Source organism: Salvelinus sp. IW2-2015, linkage group LG18, assembly GCF_002910315.2.
Source record: "Salvelinus sp. IW2-2015 linkage group LG18, ASM291031v2, whole genome shotgun sequence".
Taxonomy (NCBI): Eukaryota; Metazoa; Chordata; class Actinopteri; order Salmoniformes; family Salmonidae; genus Salvelinus; species Salvelinus sp. IW2-2015.
In genome coordinates this window covers 54,673,092-54,698,061 of record NC_036858.1, presented here as the reverse complement: position 1 = coordinate 54,698,061, position 24,970 = coordinate 54,673,092, and the positions used below count along the sequence as shown (strand labels likewise).

At 43.6% G+C, this 24,970-nt stretch overlaps 1 protein-coding gene across 1 annotated transcript; it reads right to left on the bottom strand.

Moving 5' to 3' along the window:
* Positions 1 to 142: 142 nt before the first annotated feature.
* Positions 143 to 24,941, bottom strand: hkdc1 (hexokinase domain containing 1). Its single transcript, XM_024008497.2, has 18 exons — positions 23,624 to 24,941; positions 21,142 to 21,304; positions 17,800 to 17,948; positions 7,277 to 7,396; positions 6,407 to 6,502; positions 6,178 to 6,277; positions 5,891 to 6,074; positions 5,556 to 5,711; positions 5,186 to 5,419; positions 4,761 to 5,065; positions 4,390 to 4,538; positions 4,180 to 4,299; positions 3,940 to 4,035; positions 3,085 to 3,184; positions 2,811 to 2,994; positions 2,147 to 2,302; positions 1,233 to 1,466; positions 143 to 960 (listed from the first exon to the last, which is right to left on the bottom strand). Exons 1-18 carry the CDS (start codon positions 23,684 to 23,686, stop codon positions 831 to 833), a joined length of 2,739 nt encoding a protein of 912 aa, XP_023864265.1. The 5' UTR covers positions 23,687 to 24,941; the 3' UTR covers positions 143 to 830.
* Between the last annotated feature and the right edge of the window lie 29 nt (positions 24,942 to 24,970).

The window sequence follows — 24,970 nt, the reverse complement described above, 5'->3', positions numbered from 1 at the left end:
TCTCAAAATTATTAACGTGGTTGTGTAACTGAATTCTACACGATGTGACAATTGAATATAGATTTGGAAACAGCTTTAAGCCACTGATCATGCCAATATGTCTTACTCAACACATGCTAGAATCTCTACAGAGAAGGAATACATTCCACAAACTTGGCATTTCAATTGTATTATTTGGAGTAGTTTATTGAATACAGATACCTTTAGTGGGTACATTCTATACATGGAGATAGGGATTTCCTTCAGTACTAATATATGCATATAAGTGGAATTAATCCTGTTGATATCTAAAATAAAAAAGCATCACACAAGTTGACACATACTCTGTTGCATATGGAGAGCTTGAACAAAGTTGCACGTTTAACTTCCTCAGACTTCACCCACCAGATCATCACAATGCTGAATAGTGTTGTTATGACATTACAGTCTGATCCATTCCATTTTCCAACACCCTCTGCTCTGGCACACTCCCATTGCTGTCCCTGTCTGCTGAGAGCATGAGGACCATTTCAAAACAACGCAATAACACATCTAGATAGTAGCAACGAGTCTCAATCTGCTCCCTACCTCTTCCCCTTCGTCCTAACCCATTCAATGTTTTGCAAGAGGGTCTGGATAGGTTTTAGCAGTGCAGAGGTGGAGAATCCAAATACAGACAGAATTTTAACAGTAGCTATTTGATTATATTGCAGGTACTATGGCCAGAGAATATTGCACAGCATCACACCTTCCTTACACACCTTCCTGARGATGAGGAAGAACCACAAGGTCCCCAATTCCTTTGTGTGTTTGGCACAAAAAACTGTGCCTACATGAGGTCTAATCTTGTGTTAAGTCTCTCCACGCGCCACAGCTGTGATGAGGGCGGCCCCTTTGCCACTGCCATCTTCTGATAGGACAAACTCCACATCACACTGTGGCGCCAGAGCCTTGACCGTGTCCTTGAGGATTCTGGAAAAGCTGCACAGTTCAAGAGGTACTGTGTTAGATGTGTTGTGCTRTAAAACTCTTTAAAACTGTGCCAAAGTCTGAACTAGGGCTTAATTTGACTCCTGGCTACATGTTGCCCCTAGAGGCGGAGGGTTGATTTCCTTGCTGTGTTGCACTCTCATCTGACCAGAAATACTATCTCCTCTTCGACATAAACGACATAAACAAAACTCTGCAGTCTGTTCAAGAATAATTGTAACCCTGTTAAATCTAAATATCCCTTGCCCCTGGTGGCTACTCACTGTGGATGCAGCTTGTAGAGTGTTCCGTCCACCCCCACGGTGATGTRCATTTGGTTCKGCCCACGGTTCTCTCMGATTTTGTCGACAATGGCAGCCATTCCGGCTCCACAGAGCTGAGCCGCCCGGCGGGACACTGTACCACACACCTCCTTGACGATGATACTGTCATTACATGTGCTGTCCAGACCCAGCTGCTGCAGGATGGACCTCACCTGCAGTAGCGCCAACCGGTCACTGGGTGGAGATAGAGGAGTCACACACTTGATATTCTTGTACACCTGGGGTGTATTCACTACATTTTACATTTTAGTCCAGAGCGACTTACATTTAGTGCATTCATCTTAAGGTAGCTAGCTAGGAGAGACAACCACAAATCACAGTCATAGTAAGTAATWTTTTCCTCAAAGTAGCTATCAGCAAAGTCAGTGCTATTAAGAAAAGACAAGCGCGAGAAACACAAGGGTAGGGGTGAGGGGTCCTGTGGGATTAATCAAGATACTTTGTGAATAGGTAGGTTTTTAAAATGTTTTCGGAAGATGGGCAGGGACTCTGAACCGAAGGAACCAAACAGAGGCATTCATAAGCCAACAGAAGCGCAAACAGAAGCAAACAGAACAAAACAGGGAAGGACCCACCTGAATTTGCCCAATAGAAACTCTAGTTTCCGTTGCAAAATGTTTTCCATTTGGAGTAAACGGTTCCCATTGCAAAACATTTTGTTACGTTTCGGGAAACCATAGTATAAAAGCCTATTCATGCAACTGTAAATACTTAAGTATTCCTAACCAGCTTTAAAAGCACATGTTCAAATATTCATATTAGTAAACCTATATCCCATGTGGATTTACATTCGATCTGTCTACTATTACAGGCCTGAGTTGCTGTACTACGTGATCATTTATACAACTCTGTACCTCTCTATTTGGGACAGGAACTTGGTCTCGAAGATGCCCCTGGTCTTCAGAGGCTCTGTGATGTGGCCTCGGAACAGAAGACCTCTCCTGGTTAGGTCGATGAGAATCTGCCTCACTATCTCCCCCAAGTACATACCACTGGTCATCTTCTCAAACCTGGGGCAACAGGATATGACATGAAATAGTCAACATGCAAAACAGCTTAAATTATTCATTATTTCACTGCGCCAATAGTCTAGACCTCCTATTAACCAAAATATGGTCAAGCATAATTTTAATAAAGCCTTTTTAAAAATGATGTGTTAAGGAAAATTCCCATAAGCATAATCAAGTATAATGCATATCTCTTTGCACAGTTGAAGAACTAATATTTAGCATTTATCATGTAGATACTTGTAAAACCTTGACCAAACCTGATTAATTAATTAAGCATCTCCCTTTAGCATGGTTGAATAACTAATTCACATTAGATTTAGACTGAGCTATGGAAAAGAAAATAATTGAATGACAATCCCTGGCAACAGGGTGTCCTCTAGTGGTACAGGAAGTGGTCAGTCAGGTCTGGATGTGTCCTCTAGAGGTACAGGAAGTAGTCAGTCAGGTCTAGATGTGTCCTGTAGTGGTACAGGAAGTGGTCAGTCAGGTTTGGATGGTAACAACTTGCCTTTGTTTGCCGTTGTTCAATGACCCCTCATCTACTTCTCTGTCAAATCTGGTCCGGATGTCCTCTATGCAGTCATTCTCGCCAAAACCGCCCCACTCTGTGTTCACACACATCTGTCCCTCGTCCCCCTCCACCATCTCAATGTTCCTCATCTCCTCCATGTAGCACACATTACTCCCCGTCCCTAGGGGGCAGCATTTCACACTAAGATCATACAWACGTCACTCTATAGTACAATGTAAAACCACCAGGGCTGAGAATAGGCCCTACATACCAGCAATGAGTCCTATCTCACACTTGGGGTCTTCATATGCACATGTCATCATTGTGCCCACTGTGTCATTCACCACAGCAACAATGTCAAGATCAAATTCCTACAGGAAACAAAATATTACTTTTGACCTACACTACCYTTCAAAAGTTTGGGGTCACTTAGAAATGTCCTTGTTTTTGAAAGAAAAGCWKATTTTTTGTCCATTGTCCATTGTTCATTGCCAACAAAGGGTATATAACAAAGTATTGAGATAAACTTTTGTTATTGACCAAATACTTATTTTCCACCATAATTTGCAAATAAATTCATAAAAAATCCTACAATGTGATTTTCTGGATTTTTTTTTCTAATTTTGTCTGTCATAGTTGAAGTGTACCTATGATGAAAATTACAGGCCTCTCTCATCTTTTTAAGTGGGAGAACTTGCACAATTGGTGGCTGACTAAATACTTTTTTGCCCCACTGTAATTGCGAAAGGGTTTTCTAATAATCAATTAGCCTTTTAAAATGATAAACTTAGATTAGCAAACTCAACGTGCCATTGGAACACAGGAGTGATGGTTGCTGATAATTGGCCTCTGTACGCCTATGTAGATATTCCATTAAAAGAAAATTGMCKGTTTCCAGCTACAATAGTCATTTACAYCATGAACAARGTCTACACTGTATTTCTGATCAATTTGATGTTATTTTAATGGACAAAAAACTTGCTTTTCTTTCAAAAACAAGGACATTTCTAAGTGACCCCAAACTTTTGAACGGTAGTGTACATATACACTTTTATAATGGGTAATAGTATATGTTTTCCAGACTACCTATTACAGAGAACAGTGGGTCTTGTTCCATTTCACTCACATTCCGTCTTTTGATAGCCTCTCGGAGCATTTCCACAACATCATTTCCTTCACAGTCTGTGGCTTTGAACCCTTTGGTCCAGCTAACCAAACTTCCCTGAGGAAGGAAGTATTACAATGGAGAGTGGTAACATACTTAATAATGGAATGACTTACCCTGATTAAGCACACCGGGCATTGAAATAACTGCCATTCTTTGGCATTGAGGATGATTTCTTCATCATGACAATTGTACTTTTACCTTATCGATTCCTGTCTGTCTGCAGGGGAAAGAAAAGGTGAAACCAAGCGGGAGACGAGTATTCTTCATCCCCATGTAGTCCAGAAAATCTGAGATGCACTGGACAATGTGGTCGAACAGCTAGAAACAAAGAGTTTGTCAGGCTAAGGGGTTAYGGACCTAGTTTGCAGTCAGCGGGGGGTGGTGGGGTGTGTGTGGGGGAGGGCTCACCTCCTCTCCTGTGCCCTGCATGATCTCCAGAGGGATGGCGTAGATCTTGTTGTACATGCGGACAGACTTGCGTATTCCACTCCGGATCTTCACCACCAACACCCGGAAGTTAGTTCCTCCCAGGTCCAAAGCCAAGTACTTTCCTCMCTCTGCAATAATAAACTTTGTAATCACTTGACTTTAAATGAAACAACTTGCACCTAATGATGTGATTTTAGACAGCAACATTTCATAAACTGTTTAGGTGATAGTACAGAATAAAGTGTAATAACGGGTTATAGCATGGTAATAACATGATAAAGTTCCGCATTATGAACAACAAGGTAAACCTTTAGATCCAGTGCATAGCAATCTGTAGCCAGTCCTCTCACCTGTCCCATCAGGTGTCCTGTACACAAAGGAGGGCAGCATTTTAACAGAGGCAGTTCTGTGAGAATCCCTCCTAAGGCCTCTCTCTAGCTCCACTCTCATCTTTTCCCTGACCTGCTGGAGGTTCTCTGGACTCAGGCTGAGTAGAGCAAGAGTGTCGTTGATCTCCCTCCTCTGGGCCGCCAGCCTCTGAGCCACCGCTGTTACCATAGCAGCCCCCTTACTGCTACCACTCTCAGACAGCACAAAGCGCACATGGCACTCTGGCACCAACCGGCGCACCACCTTGTGGAGCCTCTTGGGGTACCTGGGAGGGAGAGAAAGAGAGAGCGAGACAGAGAGGGAGAGAGTGTATTGTTTGCGTTCACAGGCAAAGAGGAAAACTGCCACTCTGAGCATAAACCTTCCGTGACTTATGGCTACATACTGTGGATGTGTTCTGTAGACAGTTCCGTCAACCCCAACAGTGATCCGCAAGCTCTTCAGCTTCCTGTTCTCGCGGATGCGGGTGAGGATGGCAGCCAGCGCGGCAGCGCAGAGGTTAGCTGACCTGAAGGACACGATGGTGGAGACGTGTTGGACGGCAAGGCAATCATCTGCTGAGGGAGACAGGCCGAGCTCCGTAAGGATTTCCCTGGTGTTCTTCAGCCCGTCTTTGTACCTGGAAGTATAGTTCTGACATAGTTATCACAGTGTAACATACATTTCCCTGAATAATGTCGTGAAAATTAGTACAAATAAATGAAATACAATATATTTATAGTGTGAGCATTAAGACTCATGGAAAATGCTCTTACTGTTCAATTAAAGTGATGTGTTTGGTCTGAAATTTCCCTTTGGTGCGTAGAGCATCGGAAACTCTGCCATCAAACAGTAGTCCCTTCTTGGCCATCTTTAACAGAATGAGTCTCACCAACTCCCCCATGTACATCCCACTCACCATCTTCTCAAACCTGCCAGAGCAACACACTAGTGTTAACAGTCTTTATTTACATTCCTACTAGCGTAAGGCCCCTATTCCGTCAATTGTAAATAAAGGGAAACCATATCGTTGGTTTACTCCGAATTTTTACAATCATATCTAATATTTAATGTATTTCCAATATGGTTGGTTATGGATTTTGGTGCTTACAGTTGCTTCCCTGGGTTGGTGGAGGCAGCATCAATCTCTCGGTCAAAGTGTGTAATGAAGTCATTGAGTGCCCCATCGTCCCCGAAGGCTCCCCACTCTGTGTTGATGCACATCCTGCCCTCGTCTCCCTCCACCAGGTCAATGTGTCTCAGCTCCTCCATGTAACAAGCATTAGTACCTGTGCCTGAGATTACATAGCGATGGTGAGAAAGACTATTTGTAGGCTAATAATACTGACAATGAAACAACCATTCTGAATGAAGGGTGCAAATTAATATCAGGCTGACCTATGATGACCCCCACTTCACAACGCTGGTCGTCATAGCCACAGGTCATCATGGTTCCCACTGTGTCATTAACAAGGGCCAGGACATCCACATTGATTCCCTATAAACAGTGTTGGCTGGTGTTTTAATTGACAAAGTTCTTTGTTTATATATACTGTAGTATATACAGAAATGCAAGAAAAAAATTAACTGAGTAATAATAAGTAGTGAATAAGATCTCCCTTAATACCCCGACTCTATCAATGGCCTGTCTCAAGGATTGCACCACATTGGTCCCCAGGACTCCTCTGGCCTTGTAGTTCTTTGACCATGACAACAGCACTCCCTAAAACAGGTTTTGATTGTTGAAAGAAAGCAAGGATTACACTCTGAATAGATAGTCACACAATGAACAAGTTTGTCAATGCAGTTCACACCTACTGTTACATCATATAAAAGTGGCTTGCAGGTAGCTGGTTTTTACTGATAATCAATTGGAGCCCATCTGATATTTTTGGAGTGATAATACAATGGGAATCATATCTTAATGTGAGTATCTAGAGTAAATAGACATCTAATCAATAACCTAGGCTGTAGTGTTAATTATAAACTGGGTGGTTCGAGGCCTGAATGCTGATTGGTTGACAGCCGTGGTATATCAGACCATATACCACGGGTATGACAAAACATTTATTTTTACTGCTCCAATTACGTTGGTAAACAGTTTATAGCCTAGTGGTTAGAGTGTTGGGCCAGTAACTGAAAGGTTGCAAGATCGAATCCCCGAGCTGACAAGGTAAAAATCTGTCGTTCTGCCCCTGAACAAGGCAGTTAACCCACTGTCCCTAGGCCGTCATTGTAAATAAGAATTTGTTCTTAACTGACTTGCCTAGTTAAATATATATATATAAAAAAATATATATATATATATATACTGTATATATTTTTTTAAATATATATAATAGCAATAAGGCACCTCTGGGGTTTGTGGTATATGGCCAATATACCAGGGCTAAGGGCTGTATCCAGGGACTCCCCGTTGCGTCGTGCTTAAGAACAGCCCTTTGCCGTGGTATATTGACCATATACCACACCCTCTCGTGCCATATTGCTTAAATACCTCATCTATTTTGGACTGTCCACAAGGGAAAGAGAAGGTGAAGCCCAAAGCTTTCCTCTTCTGGTTGATGTGCTTCTTTTGCAGGAAGTCTTTCAGAGACTCTGCAACATGGTCAAARATCTGTAAAAGAGACAGGGTTGGACAGATTACTTACAACATGCAATCTGTGACTAATTACAGTAATGTAATCTGATTACTCAAAATGAGTAAAGTACTCTGATTCTTTCTGAATTACTTCCTAGATTTGCCATGCAGTATCGGCCTCCTTTATGCTGTAGACCTATTAGTTCTCTCGAACTCTGCCCACAGAACTGCCCAGCACCACTGGGAAAATGCTAGCTCAGATGCCTGCTGCATCTTCTTGATGAAATTGCATCCCTGCTAAAAGGTCAGCTTCCCTGTCAAGCTCCATAATCATTATTTGATTGTATATTTATAGGCGTAGATCTGTGTGCAAAGAGACAGGTAGATGTTAGTGTACTTGTTTCCACTGAAACTAGAGATTCAGCTAAGAAAACAGCTGATTTGTCATGTGCATCATCACAGTGCTTGGGAAATGAACAGAAAGGAGATGAATTTTCTAACCAAAAATGTCCTGACACAAAGATCCTGATGAAATGTGTGATGATTCAGTTCTCAGTAAGTGGGGGTCTGACTTTTCTGGTTAAAAAAGTATCTGTGGAAAGCCTACCAATGACAGAAAATTTGGCAATTTGGAAATTTCAAATAGATTAGAACAGAAGGGAAAAGCTTCCATTCTCAGTGAAAGGTGACTTTCAAAACTTCCGGCGCCGAAAAGAGATGGCCGCCTCGCTTCGTGTTCCTTGGAAAATATGCAGTATTTTGTTTTTTTACGTGTTATTTCTTACTCGGTAACCCCGGGTAATCTTAGGTTTCATTACATACAGTCGGGAGGAACTACTGAATATACGATTAACGTCAACTCATCATCGTTCCTACCAGGAATATGACTTTCCCGAAACGGATCCAGTGTTTTGCATTCCACCAATACAATGGATCTGATCCCAGCCGGCGACCCTGTGCGACGCCGAAAAAGGGGAAAACGTGGCGGTCTCGTGTCAGGCTTCGGAGACGGGCACATCGCGCTCCACTCCCTAGCATACTACTCGCCAATGTCCAGTCTCTGACAATAAGGTTGATGAAATCCGAGCACGGTAGCATTCCAGAGAGACATCAGGGATTGCAACGTGCTCTGCTTCACGGAAACATGGCTAACTCAAGGGACGCTAACGGAGTCGGTGCAGCAGCTGGTTTCTTCATGCATCGCGCCGACAGAAACAAACAATCTTTCCGGTAAGAAGAGGGCGGGGGGTATGCCTTATGATTAACGAGAAGTGGTGTGATCATCATAACAACACACAAGAACTCAAGTCGTTCTGTTCACCTGATCTAGAACTCCTCACAATCAAATGTCGACCGCATTATCTACCAAGGGAATTCTCGTCAATCATAATCACAGCCGTATACATTCCCCCCAAGCAGACACATCGATGGCCCTGAACGAACTTTATCTGACTCTTTGTAAACTGGAAACCACACACCCTGAGGCTGCATTCATCGTAGCTGGGGATTTTAACAAGGCTAATCTAAAAACAAAACTCCCTAAATCTATCAGCATATCGATTGTGCTACCAGGGCTGGAAAAACACTAGACCATTTATTACTAATTTCCGCGACGCTTATTAAGCCTCCCCCGCCCCCCTCGGAAAAGCTGACCACGACTCCATTTTGTTGATTCCAGCTACAAACAGAAACTCAAACAACAAGCTCCCGCGCTCAGGTCTGTTCAACGCTGGTCCGCACAATCTGAATCCAAGCTTCAAGACTGCTTCGATCACGCGGATGTGGATATGTTCCGCATCGCGTCCAACAACAATATTGACGAATATGCTGATTCGGTGAGCGAGTTCATTAGGAAGTGCATTGACGATGTCGTACCCACAGCAACGATAAAAACATTCCCAAACCAGAAACCGTGGATTGACGCAGCATTCGCGTGAAACTGAACGCGAACCACTGCTTTTAACCAGGGCAAGGTGACCGAAGCATGACCGAATACAAACAGTTGTAGCTATTCTCTCCGCAAGGCAATCAAACAGGCTAAGTCTCAGTACAGAGACAAAATCGAGTCGAAATTCAACAGCTCAGACACAAGAGGTATGTGGCAGGGTCTACAGTCAATCACGGATTACAAAAAGAAACCAGCCCCGTCGAGGACCAGGATGTCTTGCTCCCAGACAGGCTAAACAACTTTTTTGCCCGCTTTGAGGACAATACAGTGCCACTGTCACGGCCCCTACCAAAACCTGCGGGCTCTCCTCACTGCAGCCGAGGTGAGTAAAACATTTAAACGTGTTAACCCTCGCAAGGCTGCAGGCCCAGACGGCATTCCCAGCCGCGTCCTCAGAGCATGCGCAGACCAGCTGGCTGGTGTGTTTACGGACATATTCAATCAATCCTTATCCCAGTCTGCTGTTCCCACATGCTTCAAGAGGGCCACCATTGTTCCTGTCCCAAGAAAGCTAAGGTAACTGAGCTAAACGACTACCGCCCCGTAGCACTCACTTCCGTCTCATGAAGTGCTTTGAGAGACTAGTCAAGGACCATATCACCTCCACCCTACCGGACACCCTAGACCCACTCCAATTTGCTTACCGACCCAATAGGTCCACAGACGACGCAATCGCAACCACACTGCACACTGCCTAACCCATCTGGACAAGAGGAATACCCATGTGAGAATGCTGTTCATCGATTACAGCTCAGCATTAACACCATAGTACCCTCCAAACTCGTCATCAAGCTCGAGACCCTGGGTCTCGACCCCGCCCTGTGCAACTGGGTCCTGGACTTCCTGACGGGCCGCCCCCAGGTGGTGAGGGTAGGTAACAACACTCCACCCGCTGATCTCCAACACTGGGCCCCACAAGGGTGCGTTCTGAGCCCTCCCCTGTACTCCTGTTCACCCACGACTGCGTGGCATGCACGCCTCCAACTCAATCATCAAGTTTGCGGATGACACTACAGTGGTAGGCTTGATTACCAACAACGACGAGACGGCCTACAGGGAGGAGGTGAGGGCCCTCGGAGTGTGGTGTCAGGAAAATAACCTCATACTCAACGTCAACAAAACAAAGGAGATGATTGTGGACTTCAGGAAACAGCAGAGGGAGCACCCCCCTATCCACATCGACGGGTCAGTAGTGGAGAAGGTGGAAAGTTTAAGTTCCTCGGTGTACACATCACGGACAAACTGAATTGGTCCACCCACACGAACAGCGTTGTGAAGAAGGCGCAGCAGCGCCTCTTCAACCTCAGGAGGCTGAAGAAATTCGGCTTGTCACCAAAAGCACTCACAAACTTCTACAGATGCACAATCGAGAGCATCCTGTCGGGCTGTATCACCGCCTGGTACGGCAACTGCTCGCCCACAACCGTAAGGCTCTCCAGAGGGTAGTGAGGTCTGCAGAACGCATCACCAGGGGCAAACTACCTGCCCTCCAGGACACCTACACCACCCGATGTCACAGGAAGGCCATAAAGATCATCAAGGACAACAACCACCCAAGCCACTGCCTGTTCACCCCGCTATCATCCAGAAGGCGAGGTCAGTACAGGTGCATCAAAGCAGGGACCGAGAGACTGAAAAACAGCTTCTATCTCAAGGCCATCAGACTGTTAAACAGCCACCACTAACATTAGCGGCCGCTGCCAACATACTGACTCAACTCCAGCCACTTTAAAAATGGGAATTGATGGAAATTATGTAAAAATGTACCACTAGCCACTTTAAGCAATGCCACTTAATACAATGTTTACATACCCTACATTACCATCTCATATGTATATACTGTACTCTATATCATCTACTGCATCTTGCCATCTTTATGCAATACATGTACCACTAGCCACTTTAAACTATGCCACTTTATGTTTACATACCCTACAGTACTCATCTCATACGTATATACCGTACTCTATACCATCTACTGCATCTGCCATGCCGTTCTGTACCACCACTCATTCATATATCTTTATGTACATATTCTTTATCCCTTTACACTTGTGTGTGGTGTGTAAGGTAGTAGTGTGGAATTGTTAGGTTAGATTACTGTTGGTTATTACTGCATTGTCGGAACTAGAAGCACAAGCATTTCGCACACTCGCATTAACATCTGCTAACCATGTGTATGGACTAATAAAATTGATTTGATATTTTGATTTGATTGGTTGACTTCCGAGCTGTATGGCTCAGATTTCAAAGACATTTAAAAAAAATCTGCCATCCCTTATGGAAACACAATGATTTCACATGTGAAATGTTCCCATGACCACATACAGTGCATTCGGGAAAGTATTCAGACCCCTTGACTTTTTCTWTATTTTGTTACGATACAGCCTTATTTGAAAATGGATTCAATCATTTTTTTTTTGCCCTCAATCTACACACAATACCCCATAATGACAAAGCAAAAACWGGTTTTTAGAAATGTTTGAAAAACAAAAAACTGAAATATGACATTTACATAAGTATTCACACCCTTTACTCAGTACTATGTTGAAGCACCTTTGACAGTGATTACAACCTRGAGTCTTCTTGGGTATGACGCTACAAACTTGGCACACCTGTATTTGGGGGGTTTCTCCCATTCTTTACTGCAGATGATCTCAAGCTCGGTCAGGTTGGATGGGGAGTGTCGCTGCACAAATATTTTCAGGGTTCTTGGTCATCTCCCTAACCAAAACCCTTCTCCACTGATTGCTCACTTTGAACGGGTGGCCAGCTCTAGGAAGTCTTGGTGGTTCCAAACTTAATTTAAGAATGATGGAGGCCACTTTGTTCTTGGGGACCTTCAATGCTGCAGAAATGTTTTGGTACCCTTCGACCAGATCTGTGCCTTGACACWATCCTGTTTCTGAGTTTTTGCTCTGACATGRACTTTCAACTGTGGGACCTTACATAGACAGGTGTGTGCCTTTCCAAATCATGTTGAATCAATAGAATTTACCACAGGTGGACTCCAATCAAGTTGTAAAAACATCTCAAGGATGATCAATGGAAACAGGATGCACCTGAGCTCAATTTCGAGTCTCATAGCAAAGGGTCTGAATACTTGTGTAAATAAGATATATATTTTMTTTTATTAATACATTTGCAAAATGTTCTGAAAACCTGTTTTCGCTTTGTCGTTATGGGGCATTGTGTGTACATTGATGAGGGGGAAAAAGTATTTTATCAATTTTAGAATAAGGTTGTAACGTAACAAACTGTGGAAAAAGTCAAGGGGTCTGAATACCATCTGAATGCACTGACTCACGTGGATATTTTTCATGAGATTTCACAGGTGATGCCCTACAAAGTCYCAGTCTTTTCAACTTACATATTTGACACAGTTTGACATACACTTAATCATGTACATTAATTTATAAAGTAATTATTATTCAGAATGTCCTCAGGACCTCACCTGAGATTTGAACTCAGAACCTCCTGGTTCACGGTATTACGATCTTCCTGCCACACCACCATGTCTGTGTCAATAATTGATTTAACCTGTATTGCTACACTTCGGACTTCAAAGTAAATGTCAGCTTTTAAAAAAAATACACTCAAGAAAAACTATTATATGTATCATAGTGATTCAGGAGTAAAATTAATACCGAATAATATACCCCACCAACATGAGGCAACTATACAGCAAACCTTAACATTTCTGAAATAAGTAAATTAAATAAATTATGAGAGAATAGTCAGATTAACTGATAACTAAAATAGCAGCGCAGATAGCAAAAAGTGCAAAGTGCAGAGATTTATTATAGGTAATGAATCTGTAAAATGCTACAGACTTTGTGGTACAGTAGAAAGATCAGCGTACRCCAAATCCAGAGGTTGTGAGTTCAAATCCCAGGTGGGGTCATATTGAAATGTCAGCAAATCAAATGAAATMTTATTTGTCACATGCGCCGAATAAAACATGGGTAGACCTTACAGTGAAATGCTTACTTACAAGCCCTTAACCAACAATGCAGTTAAGAGAAATAATTGTTAAGAAAAGAAAGAAAAAAAGAAAGAAAAAAATAGAAGAATAACGAATAATTAAGGAGCAACAATAAAATAACTGTAGCGGGGGGGGGGTACAAATAGTCTGGGTAGCCATTTGATTAGCTGTTCAGGAGTCTTATGGCTTGGGGGTAGAAGCTGTTAAGAAGCATTTTGGACCTAGATTTGGCGCTCCGGTACCGTTTGTCATCCGGTAGCAGATAGAACAGTCTATGACTAGGGTGGCTGGAGTCTTTGACAATTTTTAGGGCCTTCCTCTGGCACTGCCTGGTATAGAGGTCCTGGATGGCAGGAAGCTTGGCCCAAGTGAGTACTGGGCCGTAAGCACTACCCTCTGTAGTGCCTTGCTGTTGGAGAACGAGCAGTTGCCATACCAGGCGGTGACACAACCAGTCAGGATGCCCTCGATGGTGCAGCTGTAGAACTTTGAGGATCTGAGGACCCATGCCAAATCTTTTCAGTCTCCTGAGGGGGAATAGGCTTTGTCGTGCCCCTCTTTTCAACTGCCTTGGTGTGTTTGGACCATGATAGTTTGTTGGTGATGTGGACACCAAGGAACTTGAAGCRCTCAACCTGCTCCACTACAGCCCCATCGATGAGAATGGCGGCGTGCTCTGTCCTCATTTTCCTGTAGCCCACAATCATCTCCTTTGTTTGGTCACATTGAGGGGGAGGTTGTTAACCTGGCACCACACGGCCAGGTCTCTGACCTCCTCCCTATATTCTGTCTCATCGTTGATCAGGCCTACCACTGTTGTGTCATCGGCAAACTTGATGGTGGTGTTGGAGTCGTGCATGGCCATGCAGTCATGAGTGAACAGGGAGTACAGGAGGGGACTGAGGGGCCCCTGTGTTGAAGATCAGCATGGCGAATGTGTTGTTACCTACCCTTACCACCTGGGGGCAGCCCGTCYGAAAGTCCAGAATCCAGTTGTAGAGGGAGGTGTTTAGTCCCAGGGCCCTTAGCTTATTGATGAGCTTTGAGGGCACTATGGTGTTGAACGCTGAGCTGTAGTCAATGAATAGCATTCTCACACAGGTGTTCCTATTGTCCAGGTAGGAAAGAGCAGTGTTGAGCGCAATAGAGATTGCATCATCTGTGGATCTGTTGGTGTGGTATGCAAATTGGAGTGGGTCTAGGGTTTTTGGGATAATGGTGTTGATGTGAGCCATGACCAGCCTTTCAAAGAACTTCATGGCTACAGATGTGAGTGCTARGGGTCGGTAGTCATTTAGGCAGGTTACCTTAGTGTTCTTGGGCACAAGGACTATGGTGAAGCATGTTGATATTACAGACTCAGTCAGGAACGGGTTGAAAATGTCAGTGAAGTCACTTGCCAGTTGGTCAGCGTATGCTCGCAGTACATGTCCTGGTAATCCGTCTGGCCCTGCGGCCTTGTGAATGTTGATCTGTTCACATCGGCTACGGAGAGTGTGAACACACAGTCGTCCGGAACAGCTGATGCTCTCATGCATGTTTCAGTGTTACTMGCCTCGAAGCGAGCATAGAAGTAATTTAGCTCGTCTGGTAGGCTTGTGTCAATGGGCAGCTCYCGGCTGTGCTTCCATTTGTAGTCTGTAATAGTTTGCAAGCCCTGCCACATTCGACGAGCATCGGAGCCGGTGTCGTACGATTCAATCTTAGTCCTGTATTGACGCTTTGCCTGTTTGATGGTTCGTCTTAGTGCATAGCGGGATTTCTTATAAGCTTCCGGGTTAGTCCCGCTCCTTGAAAGCGGCAGCTCTACCCATTAGCTCAGTGCGGATGTTGCCTGTAATCCATGGCTTCTGGTTGGGGTATGTACGTACGGTCACTGTGGGGACGATGTCATCGATGCACTTACTGATGAAGCCAGTGACTGATGTGGTGTACTCTTCAATGCCATCGGAGGAATCGCGGAACATATTCCAGTCTGTGCTAGCAAAACAGTCCTTTAGCTTAGCATCTGCTTCATCTGACCACTTTCTTATTGACCGAGTCACTGGTGCTTCCTGCTTTAGTTTTTTGCTGGAAAGCAGGATTCAGGAGGATAGAATTGTGGTCAGATTTGCCAAATGGAGGGTGAGGGAGAGCTTTGTACGCGTCTCTGTGTTGTGGAGTAAAGATGGTCTAGAGTTTTTTTTCACTCTGGTTGCACATGTAACATGCTGGTAGAAATGAATTAAAACGGATTTAAGTTCCCTGCATTAAAGTATCCGGCCACTAGTAGCGCCGCCTCTGGATGAGTATTTTCCTGTTTGCTTATGGCCGTATACAGCTCATTTAGTGTGGTCTTAGTGCCAGCATCAGTTTGTGGTGGCAAATAAACAGCTACGAAGAATATAGATGAAAACTCTCTTGGTAAATAGTGTGGTCTACAGCTTATCATGAGATACTCTACCTCAGGCGAGCAAAACCTTCAGATTTCCTTWGATTTTGTGCACCAGCTGTTGTTTACAAATATACATAGACTGCACCCCTTGTCTTACTAGAGGCAGCTGTTCTATCTTAAAAAAGAAAAGGGGAGCCACACACTCTTGGACCTCTAATGCAATTTAATAACCTAATATTTAACGTTTCAACAGACAAGCTGTCTTCATCAGGGTATAATGACAAACACGGGTCACTAGTTTATATAGTGTCAAAGGACACACATAGGTGTCTGTAATCATGGCTTGATGGTTAATTTTTAGATATAAAAATAACATACAACAACATGAACGATAGCATACGATCATAGATAKAATTTGMCTACATAGGCCTACAAAGCTGTTATATCTTGCCAATGGACCGAAAACCCAGCTAGCTGTACGTTATCCATGTCGTCTTTCAGCCACGACTCAGTGAAACATAAGATATTACAGTTTTTTATGTCCCGTTGGTAGGATAGTCTTGATCGTAGCTCATCCATTTTGTTATCCAATGATTGCATGTTGGCAAATAGGACTGATGGTAAAGGCGGATTATTCACTCGCAGTTGGATCCTTACAAGGCACCCTGACCTACGTCCCCGATATCTCCGTCTCTTCTTCATGCGGATGGCGGGGATTTGGGCCTTGTCAGGTGTCTGAAGTACATCCTTAGCGTCCGACGTGTTTGTCCAGTACGAGGTGAGTAATCGCTGTCCTGATATCCAGAAGCTATTTTCGGTCATAAGAGACAGTGCAGAAACATTATGTACAAAATAAGTAAAAAACATTTTTTTAAATACACATAATAGCACAATTGGTTAGGAGCCCATTTTATATATAAAATGTATAAGTCCAAAAATGGATGTAGCAACTACAGACTGCCCCTTTAAGTTGATCAAAAGTGTGTGAGTTTGAACATGTGTCCATTAGGCCTATGGATGAATGTTTTTATCAGCATGAATTAGATTGAGCAATAAAAGCCGCATTTTTATTCCATAGGCTGGGATTCACACTGTGCAGCTGTTGCAAGAGCGCATTTTTCACTGGCTGGCCAGTGGTTTCAAAAACAATGGTTGATAGGCAACTTAAACTTCTTGAATTCAACCATTATTGGGTTCAAAAAACAAACAGCTAAATGAGAGKGCAAACAGCTAAATGAGAGAGCAGCAGTGTGATTCACATCAATGCGCTATGTAGATATCAATAAGTGATATCCGTATCGCCGTAGACTACACCACTGCGGTCATCCTTACCTCCAAGCGTTTATTCAAGTTGGATCATCTTTGGATGCCAACAGCAGTCACACCATTGGAAGAAATAGCTTGGACTGTAGCCTATAAAAGCCTATTCCTTCTCTTTTCCCACGATCCATCAAACACATTTGGTATGTCATAATAGTGGTCTCTGACTTGTGGTCAGACTCMCTCAGGTGGAACAAACTTTTTTATTTWATTTAACCCTTATTTTTCCAGATAAGTTGACTGAGAACACATTCTCATTTATAGCAACAACCTGGGGAATAGTTACAGGGGAGGGGGGGATGAATGAGCCAAWTGTAAGCTGGGGATGATTAGGTGACCGTGATGGTATGAGGGCCAAATTGGGAATTTAGCCAGGACACCGGGATTAACACCTCTACTCTTACGATAAYTGCCATGGGATTTTTAGTGACCACAGAGTCAGGACACCCAWTTAACGTCCCATCCGAAAGATGGCACCCTACACAGGGCAATGTCCCCAATCACTCCCCTCTGGCATTGGGATTTTTTTTAGACCAGAGGAAAGGGTGCCTCCTACTGGCCCTCCAACACCACTTCCAGCAGCATCTGGTCTCCCATCCAGGACCAACCCTGTTGAGCTTCAGAGCAGCAAGCCAGCAGTGGGATGCAGGGTGSTATGCTGCTGGTAAACTTAAACCTCTTTTCAATGCTGATTTGAATGTCATTGAGAAAACAGAAAAGTGTCAAAGGTTATTTCGCAAACCATTCTGAAATCCATTACATCTAACGGATTACATGTAATCTGTTACTCCCCAACCCTGCATTCTACTCACCTCAGTCCCTCTACCGTTCAGGAGTTCCTCTGGGATAGGGTATGTCTCACTCTCCATCTCCACCCTTCTCTTCCCATTCTCAGACACCTTCACCTGCAGCACTTTAAACTTGGAGCCGCCCAGATCTAACGCCAGGAACTCTCCCTTCTCTGTGGAYACAACACAATTTTAACTTTGACTGACCACCTGTTCATAAAACACCACTACACCTCCTGTCACATAACTGAATGTATTAAGATGAAAATATAAAATAAAAAGACATGATTAGCATGTTGTTYCATACACAACATGACCAAAAAGTATGTGGACACCGCATCTCATTCAAAYAAATCATGGGCTTGGAGTTGGTCTCCCTTTGCTGCTCCACTCTTCTGCAAAGGCTTTCCACTAGATGTTGGAACATTTCTGCAGGGACTTGCTTCCATTCAGCCACAAGAGTATTAGAGAGGTCGGGCACTAATGTTGGGCGATTAGATCTGGCTTGCTGTCAGCGTTRCAATTCATCCCAAAGGTGTTTGATGGGGTTCAGGTCAGGGCTCTGTGCAGGCCAATCAAGTTCATCCACACCGATCRCGACAAAACATTTCTGTATGGACTTCAATTTGTGCACGGGGAATTGTCATGCTGAAACAGGAAAGGGCCTTCCCCAAACTGTTTCCACAAAGTTGGAAGCACAGAATAATCTAGAATGTCATTGTATGCTGTAGCGTTAAAAATGTCCCTTCACTGGAACGAAGGGGCCTAGCCCAAACCATGAAAAACAATACCCAGACCATTATTCGTCCTCCACAAAGCTTTACAGTTGGCACTATGCATCCGTGGAGGTAGCGTTCTKCGGGCATCCGCCAAACCCAGATTCATCTGTCGGACTGCCAGATGGTGAAGGGTCATTCATCACTCCAGAGAACGCATTTCCACTGCGCCAGATTCCAATGGCGGGGAGCWTTACACCACTCCAGTCGACGCTTGGCATTGCGCATGGTGATCTTAGGCTTGTGTGCAGCTGCTCAGCCATGGAAACCCATTTCATGAAGCTCCCGACAAACAGTTATTGTGCTGACGTTGTTTCCAGAGGCAGTTTGGAACATGGTAGTGAGTAGGTTTTGAAACCCAGGACAGATGATTTTTACGCGTACGCGCTTCAGCACTCGGCGGTCCCGTTCCGTGAGCTTGTGTGGCCTACCACATCGCGGCTGAGCCGTTGTTGCTCCTAGACTTTTCCACTTCACAATAACAACACTTACAGTTGACCGGGGCAGCTTTAGCAGGGTAGAAATTTGACAAACCGAGTTGGAGGTGGCATCCTATGACGGTGCCACGTTGAAAGTCACTGAGCTCTTCAGTAAGGCCATTCTACTGCCAATGTTTGTCTATGGAGATTGCATGGCTGTGTGCTTGATTTGTTATACCTGTCAACAACGGGTGTGACTGAAATAGCCGAATCTACTCATTTGAAGGGGTGTCTAGAGTACATACTTTTGTATACAGTGCATTTGGAAAGTATTCAGGCCCCTTGACTTTTCCCACATTTTGTTACGTTACAGCCTTATTGGATTAAATAAAAAATAAAAATTCTCATCAATCTACACACAATACCCCATGCTGACATTTTTTTTGTGCAAATTACTTAAACATAAAAAACTGAAATACCTTATTTACATATATACAGACTCTGCTATGAGACTCAAAATAGTGCTCAGGTGCATCCTGTTTCCATTGATCATCCTTGAGATGGTTCTACAATTTGATTGGAGTCCGCCTGTGGTAAATTCAATTGATTGGACATGATTTGGAAGGGCACACGAGACAGGATTGTGTTGAGGCTAAACTGAGCAATCGGTGGAGAAGAGCCTTGGTCAGAGAGGTGACCAAGAACCCGATGGTCACTCTGATAGAGCTCAAGAGTTCCTCTGTGGAGATCGGTGAATCTTCCAGAAGGACAACCATCTCTGCAGCATTCCACCAAATCAGGCCTTTATGGTAGAGTGGACAGACGGAAGCTAGTCCTCAGTAAAAGGCACATGGCAGGAGTTTGCCAACAGGCATCTAAAGGACTCTCAGACCATGAGAAACAAGATTCTCTGGTCTTATGAAACCAAGATTGAACTCTTTGGCCTGAATGCCAAGCGTCACGTCTGGAGGAAATCTGGCACCATCCCTACGGTGAAACATGGTGGTGGCAGCGTCATGCTGTGGGGATGTTTGTCAGCGGCAGGAACTGGGAGACTAGTCAGGATCGAGGGAAAGATGAACGGAGCAGAGTACAGCGAGATCATTGATGAAAACTTTGTCCAGAGTGCTCAGGACCTCAAACTGGGACAAAGGTTCACCTTCCAACAGGACAACAACCCTCAGCACACAGCCAAGACAACGCAGGAGTGGCTTCGGGACAAGTCTCTGAATGTCCTTGAGNCCCAGGACAGATGATTTTTACGCGTACGCGCTTCAGCACTCGGCGGTCCCGTTCCGTGAGCTTGTGTGGCCTACCACATCGCGGCTGAGCCGTTGCATCTAAAGGACTCTCAGACCATGAGAAACAAGATTCTCTGGTCTGATGAAACCAAGATTGAACTCTTTGGCCTGAATGCCAAGCGTCACGTCTGGAGGAAATCTGGCACCATCCCTACGGTGAAACATGGTGGTGGCAGCGTCATGCTGTGGGGATGTTTGTCAGCGGCAGGAACTGGGAGACTAGTCAGGATCGAGGGAAAGATGAACGGAGCAGAGTACAGCGAGATCATTGATGAAAACTTTGTCCAGAGTGCTCAGGACCTCAAACTGGGACAAAGGTTCACCTTCCAACAGGACAACAACCCTCAGCACACAGCCAAGACAACGCAGGAGTGGCTTCGGGACAAGTCTCTGAATGTCCTTGAGTGGCCCAGCCAGAGCCCAGACTTGAACCCGATCAAACATCTCTGGAGAGACCTGAAAATAGCTGTCCAGACACGCTCCCCATCCAACCTGACAGAGCTTGAGAGGATCTGCAGAGAAGGGAGAAACTCCCCAAATACAGGTGTGCCAAGCTTGTAGCATCATACCCAAGAAAACTTGAGGCTGTAATCGCTGTCAAAGGTGATTKAAAAATGTACTGAGTAAAGGGTGTGAATACTAATTTGTTAATACATTTGRAAAAATGTCTAAAAACCTGTTGTGCTTTGTCATTATGGGGTATTGTGGGTAGATTGAGGSGGGYYAAAACWATTTATTCAATTTTAGAATAAGGCTGTAAATGTGGAAAAAGTAAAAGGGTCTGAATACTTTCCGAATYCACTGTATATGGTGTCAGACAAACAAAAGCAGTAGTTTCACTAATTAATGTCATCAGTGACATGTCAGCACCTGATCCATCAGGGGTTGAGAGGACATGTGTGGGCAGCATCTTGACCGCGGCTGTAGCGTTGCTTTCACTGGACAGTCCTTTTTCCATCCCTGCACGAAAGCGAGCTGAAATGTCCACTAACTGGTCATCGGAGAGACGCATGGCATACAGGAACCTGTCCACCTGGTGGAGGGGGGGCAAAGAGTAGGAGAGTCACTGTGCAACTGATCTTTAGCCAAATAACTGACAAAGAACCTACAGAGCTATAGAATGACTTGACTATCTCCAAGTAAAGGACCAAACATAAATAGTGTAAGGTTAGCCTTGCAAGTCTGAATGATTCAGAATGATGACTGAAACAACTCCTATAATCCAAAATCAAATCTGTTCCATGCTTTCTCAGAGGCCCATCTGTGTAAAAAAAATAAAAAGTTGTCTTCTAGTTTCCTGTATCCACACTTCAAACAAAACCAAACAAACAGTTGAATACAGAGCATGAGAAGAAAGAGTTTTAAAAAAGAGGCTAAAACACATGGGATTTAACTGTTACTAATGCGGTGGGAAAGGAATTGAATGCAGTATTTTGGTTTTAAATGATCATGCCAAAGTCATCAATTATGGGGATAGTTTTCATCCCGAATACAGATTCAACCCCTGATGACAACCACACAGCTGACAACCACACAGCTGACTACTTGAAAGTAAAACATGGAATATAATACATTAAACTCTTTACATACAGTGCATTTGGAAAGTATTCAGATCCCRTCATTTTTTACACATTTTGTTATGTTACAGCCTTATTCTAAAATGGATTAAATAGTTTTTTACCCAATCTACCCACAATACCCCATAATGACAAAGCAAAAACAGGTTTAGAAATTTTTGCAAATGTATAAAATATGACATTTACATAAGTATTRAGACCKTTTACTCTGTACTTTCTTGAAGCACCTTGGGCAGCGATTACTGCCTTGAGTCTTCTTGGGTATGACGCTACAAGCTTGGCACACTTGTTTTTGTGGAGTTTCTCCCATTATTTTCTGCAGATCGTCTCAAGCTGTCAGGTTGGATGGGGAATATCGCTGCACAGCTATTTTAAGGTCTCTCCAGAGATGTTCGATCGGGTTCAAGTCCGGGCCACTCAATGACATTAAGACTTGTCCCGAAGCCACTCCTGCGTTGTCTGGGCTGTGTGCTTAGGGTCGCTGTCCTGTTGGAAGGTGAACCGTCACCCCAGTCTGAGGTCCTAAGCGCTTTGGAGCAGGTTTTCATCAAGGATCTCTCTATACTTTGCTCCGTTCATCTTTCCCTCAATACTGACTAGTCTCCCAGTCCCTGCTGCTGAAAAACATCCCCACAGCATGATGCTGCCACCACCATGGTTTACCGTAGGGATGGTATTGGCCAGGTGATGAGCGGTGCCTGGTTTCCTCCAGATCTGTGCCTTGACACAATCCTTTCTCAGAGTTCTATGGACAATTCCTTTGACCACATGGCTTGGTTTTTGCTCTGACAMGCACTGTCAACTGTGGAACCTTATATAGACAGGTGTGCGCCTTTCCAAATCATGTTCAATCAATTYAATTTTCCACAGGTGTACTCCAATCAAGTTGTAGAAACATCTCAAGGATGATCAATGTAAACAGGATGCACCTGAGCTCAATTTCAAGTCTCATAGCAAAGGGTCTGAATACTTGTGTYAATAAGGTATTTACATAATTCTTTATACATTTGCAAACATTTCTAAAAACCTGTTTTCGCTTTGTAATTATGGGGTATTGTGTGTGGATTTATGATGAAAAAAATGCATTTAAACAATTTTAGAATAAGGCTGTAACGTAACAAAATGTGGAACAAGTGAAGGGGTCTGAATACTCTACCTATGCACTGCATATCTAAAGCTGTCAAACTGATGACAAATCCCTTTCCAATGAACATGGTTTCAGAGGACAAGGTCCCCTTTTGTCTTGCAATCCCTACTATCTATCCATGGAAATGAGTAATGCAACAAGAAGGTTAATCATTCCTTAAGCAACATTGTGAAATAAATGTAGCCCCATTAAGCCACCACACCAGTCAGGATTTCATACCTGAATGAAGGGCCTCCTCATCAAAAGGCTTCAACTAACTCAAACAGACATTTCACATTCAGGCATAAATTAAATACATTTACAGTAATCCTGTAGACTGCAGTAAATACTGCTATGAACTATTTGGAAACTCCAGCAAATATMATTTAATTTCTATAAACTAACATTTTAGCCAAATGTTTCTCTCTAGAAACTGTAAACCATCCTTTGCGCTGTAATACACAAACAAGTTGTTGGAGAAAATAGAAAAAAAGTAATCCTGCCCATGCATTACACACAACTGACATAATTACAGTATCACCAAATTCTGTATTTCTATAGTAACTAGGCTACTTACAGTATGTATACATAACCATAACAAACAAGCTTCTGATCAAAAACAACACTTGACGTCTCAGAAATGTCTCACCTTCTTGATTTGGTCCTCCTGCAGCTTGGAGAAATAGAAAGAGAGCAAGTGCACCGCAAACATKTTCACTTCTGTTACCTGTAAGTTATATCCTGCAACTAATGTCTCTGCTCAAAACAATACAACCTGAATCAGAACAATCTCATAGATATTAACAGTTTTCCTCTCTTGAAGCTGTCCAGTTTCAGTCCTTGAGCTTGTTGCTCTCTGTCCCCTCAGCTCCAATATGAGTGTGGTATGAGTGTTTTTTTCTCCCTCAGTGGATTGTTTTCCACCTCTCCCTGACTTTGCGAGTTAAGCCATAACCAGCCCTTCCATTGGCTCAATACTTAATAGCCTAGCCCCTAGCTCTCTCTCTTACTGGTCTACTTCTTGGATCTCTCCTAGCAATGCCTTGGCTCAGTTCCAAAGATCACTTTCCTTTGGAACCATGGGGTCTTTTACCATTTCTAATTCAAAAGACAAGGATGGGTTCAACAATAGAAATGGAAACCTAGATCAATATATCAAGGCCATGTTTTTCTAATGGGTACCTTGGTTGGAAGATCCAGGGTTATTTTAGACCCAGTATAAGGGTGCTCACTGGTTCCATTTCTAACAATTCAGAAGGTTGAAACGTCATCATCATATCCAAACTTCTAAACAGCAGCTTCAATCAGTTCACAAATATTGGGATTCTTTTGTAACAAATTAGTAAATAATTAAATTCTGGCCCCGTTCCCACTCCCAGTTAGTCTGGCAAACACCTAACTCTCAAAGTCCTCAAAGTCTGGAATGTCTTTTTGATGTTGTCGGACTCTGCACAATGTGTTGATAATGAAGGGGACTAATTGTCTCTCCGTATTTTTCACTCAAACACCCAAAGCCACACATCCCCTAAGTGCCACCCCCTTCCATTACAACAGTTGGATTTTCAAATCCTAACAACAAGAGGTCTCAACCCCCAAGGCACAAAATACATGAGTGAATCAATCAAACCTGTCGTACAATTTCTGAGAGATTATTGCATGAACAAACTGCCTCCCTTCCAGACCAGTGTGGCCACAACTCTCCATGCACTGAATCAGGTGGGTCGTGTCAACCAGGCTAACTCCCAGTGGCTGTTGTGTTTTGAAAGTGGCTAAAACTGATCCCAGTGCAGAGAATGCTTTGAAAGCAGCACATGGCCTGAAAGTGTCTCATGACCTTWGTRACATGGGCTATGAAATGTTCATGACACAATTAAGGTGTTATAAGCAGTGTCAAAAGGCAAGAAAATCATTGTCATGACATATCTTAAAACCATTTAACATTTGTTGATACGTTAAGAAGCTGTATGACAGGTCTACAACATTGTTGTTACAGAGT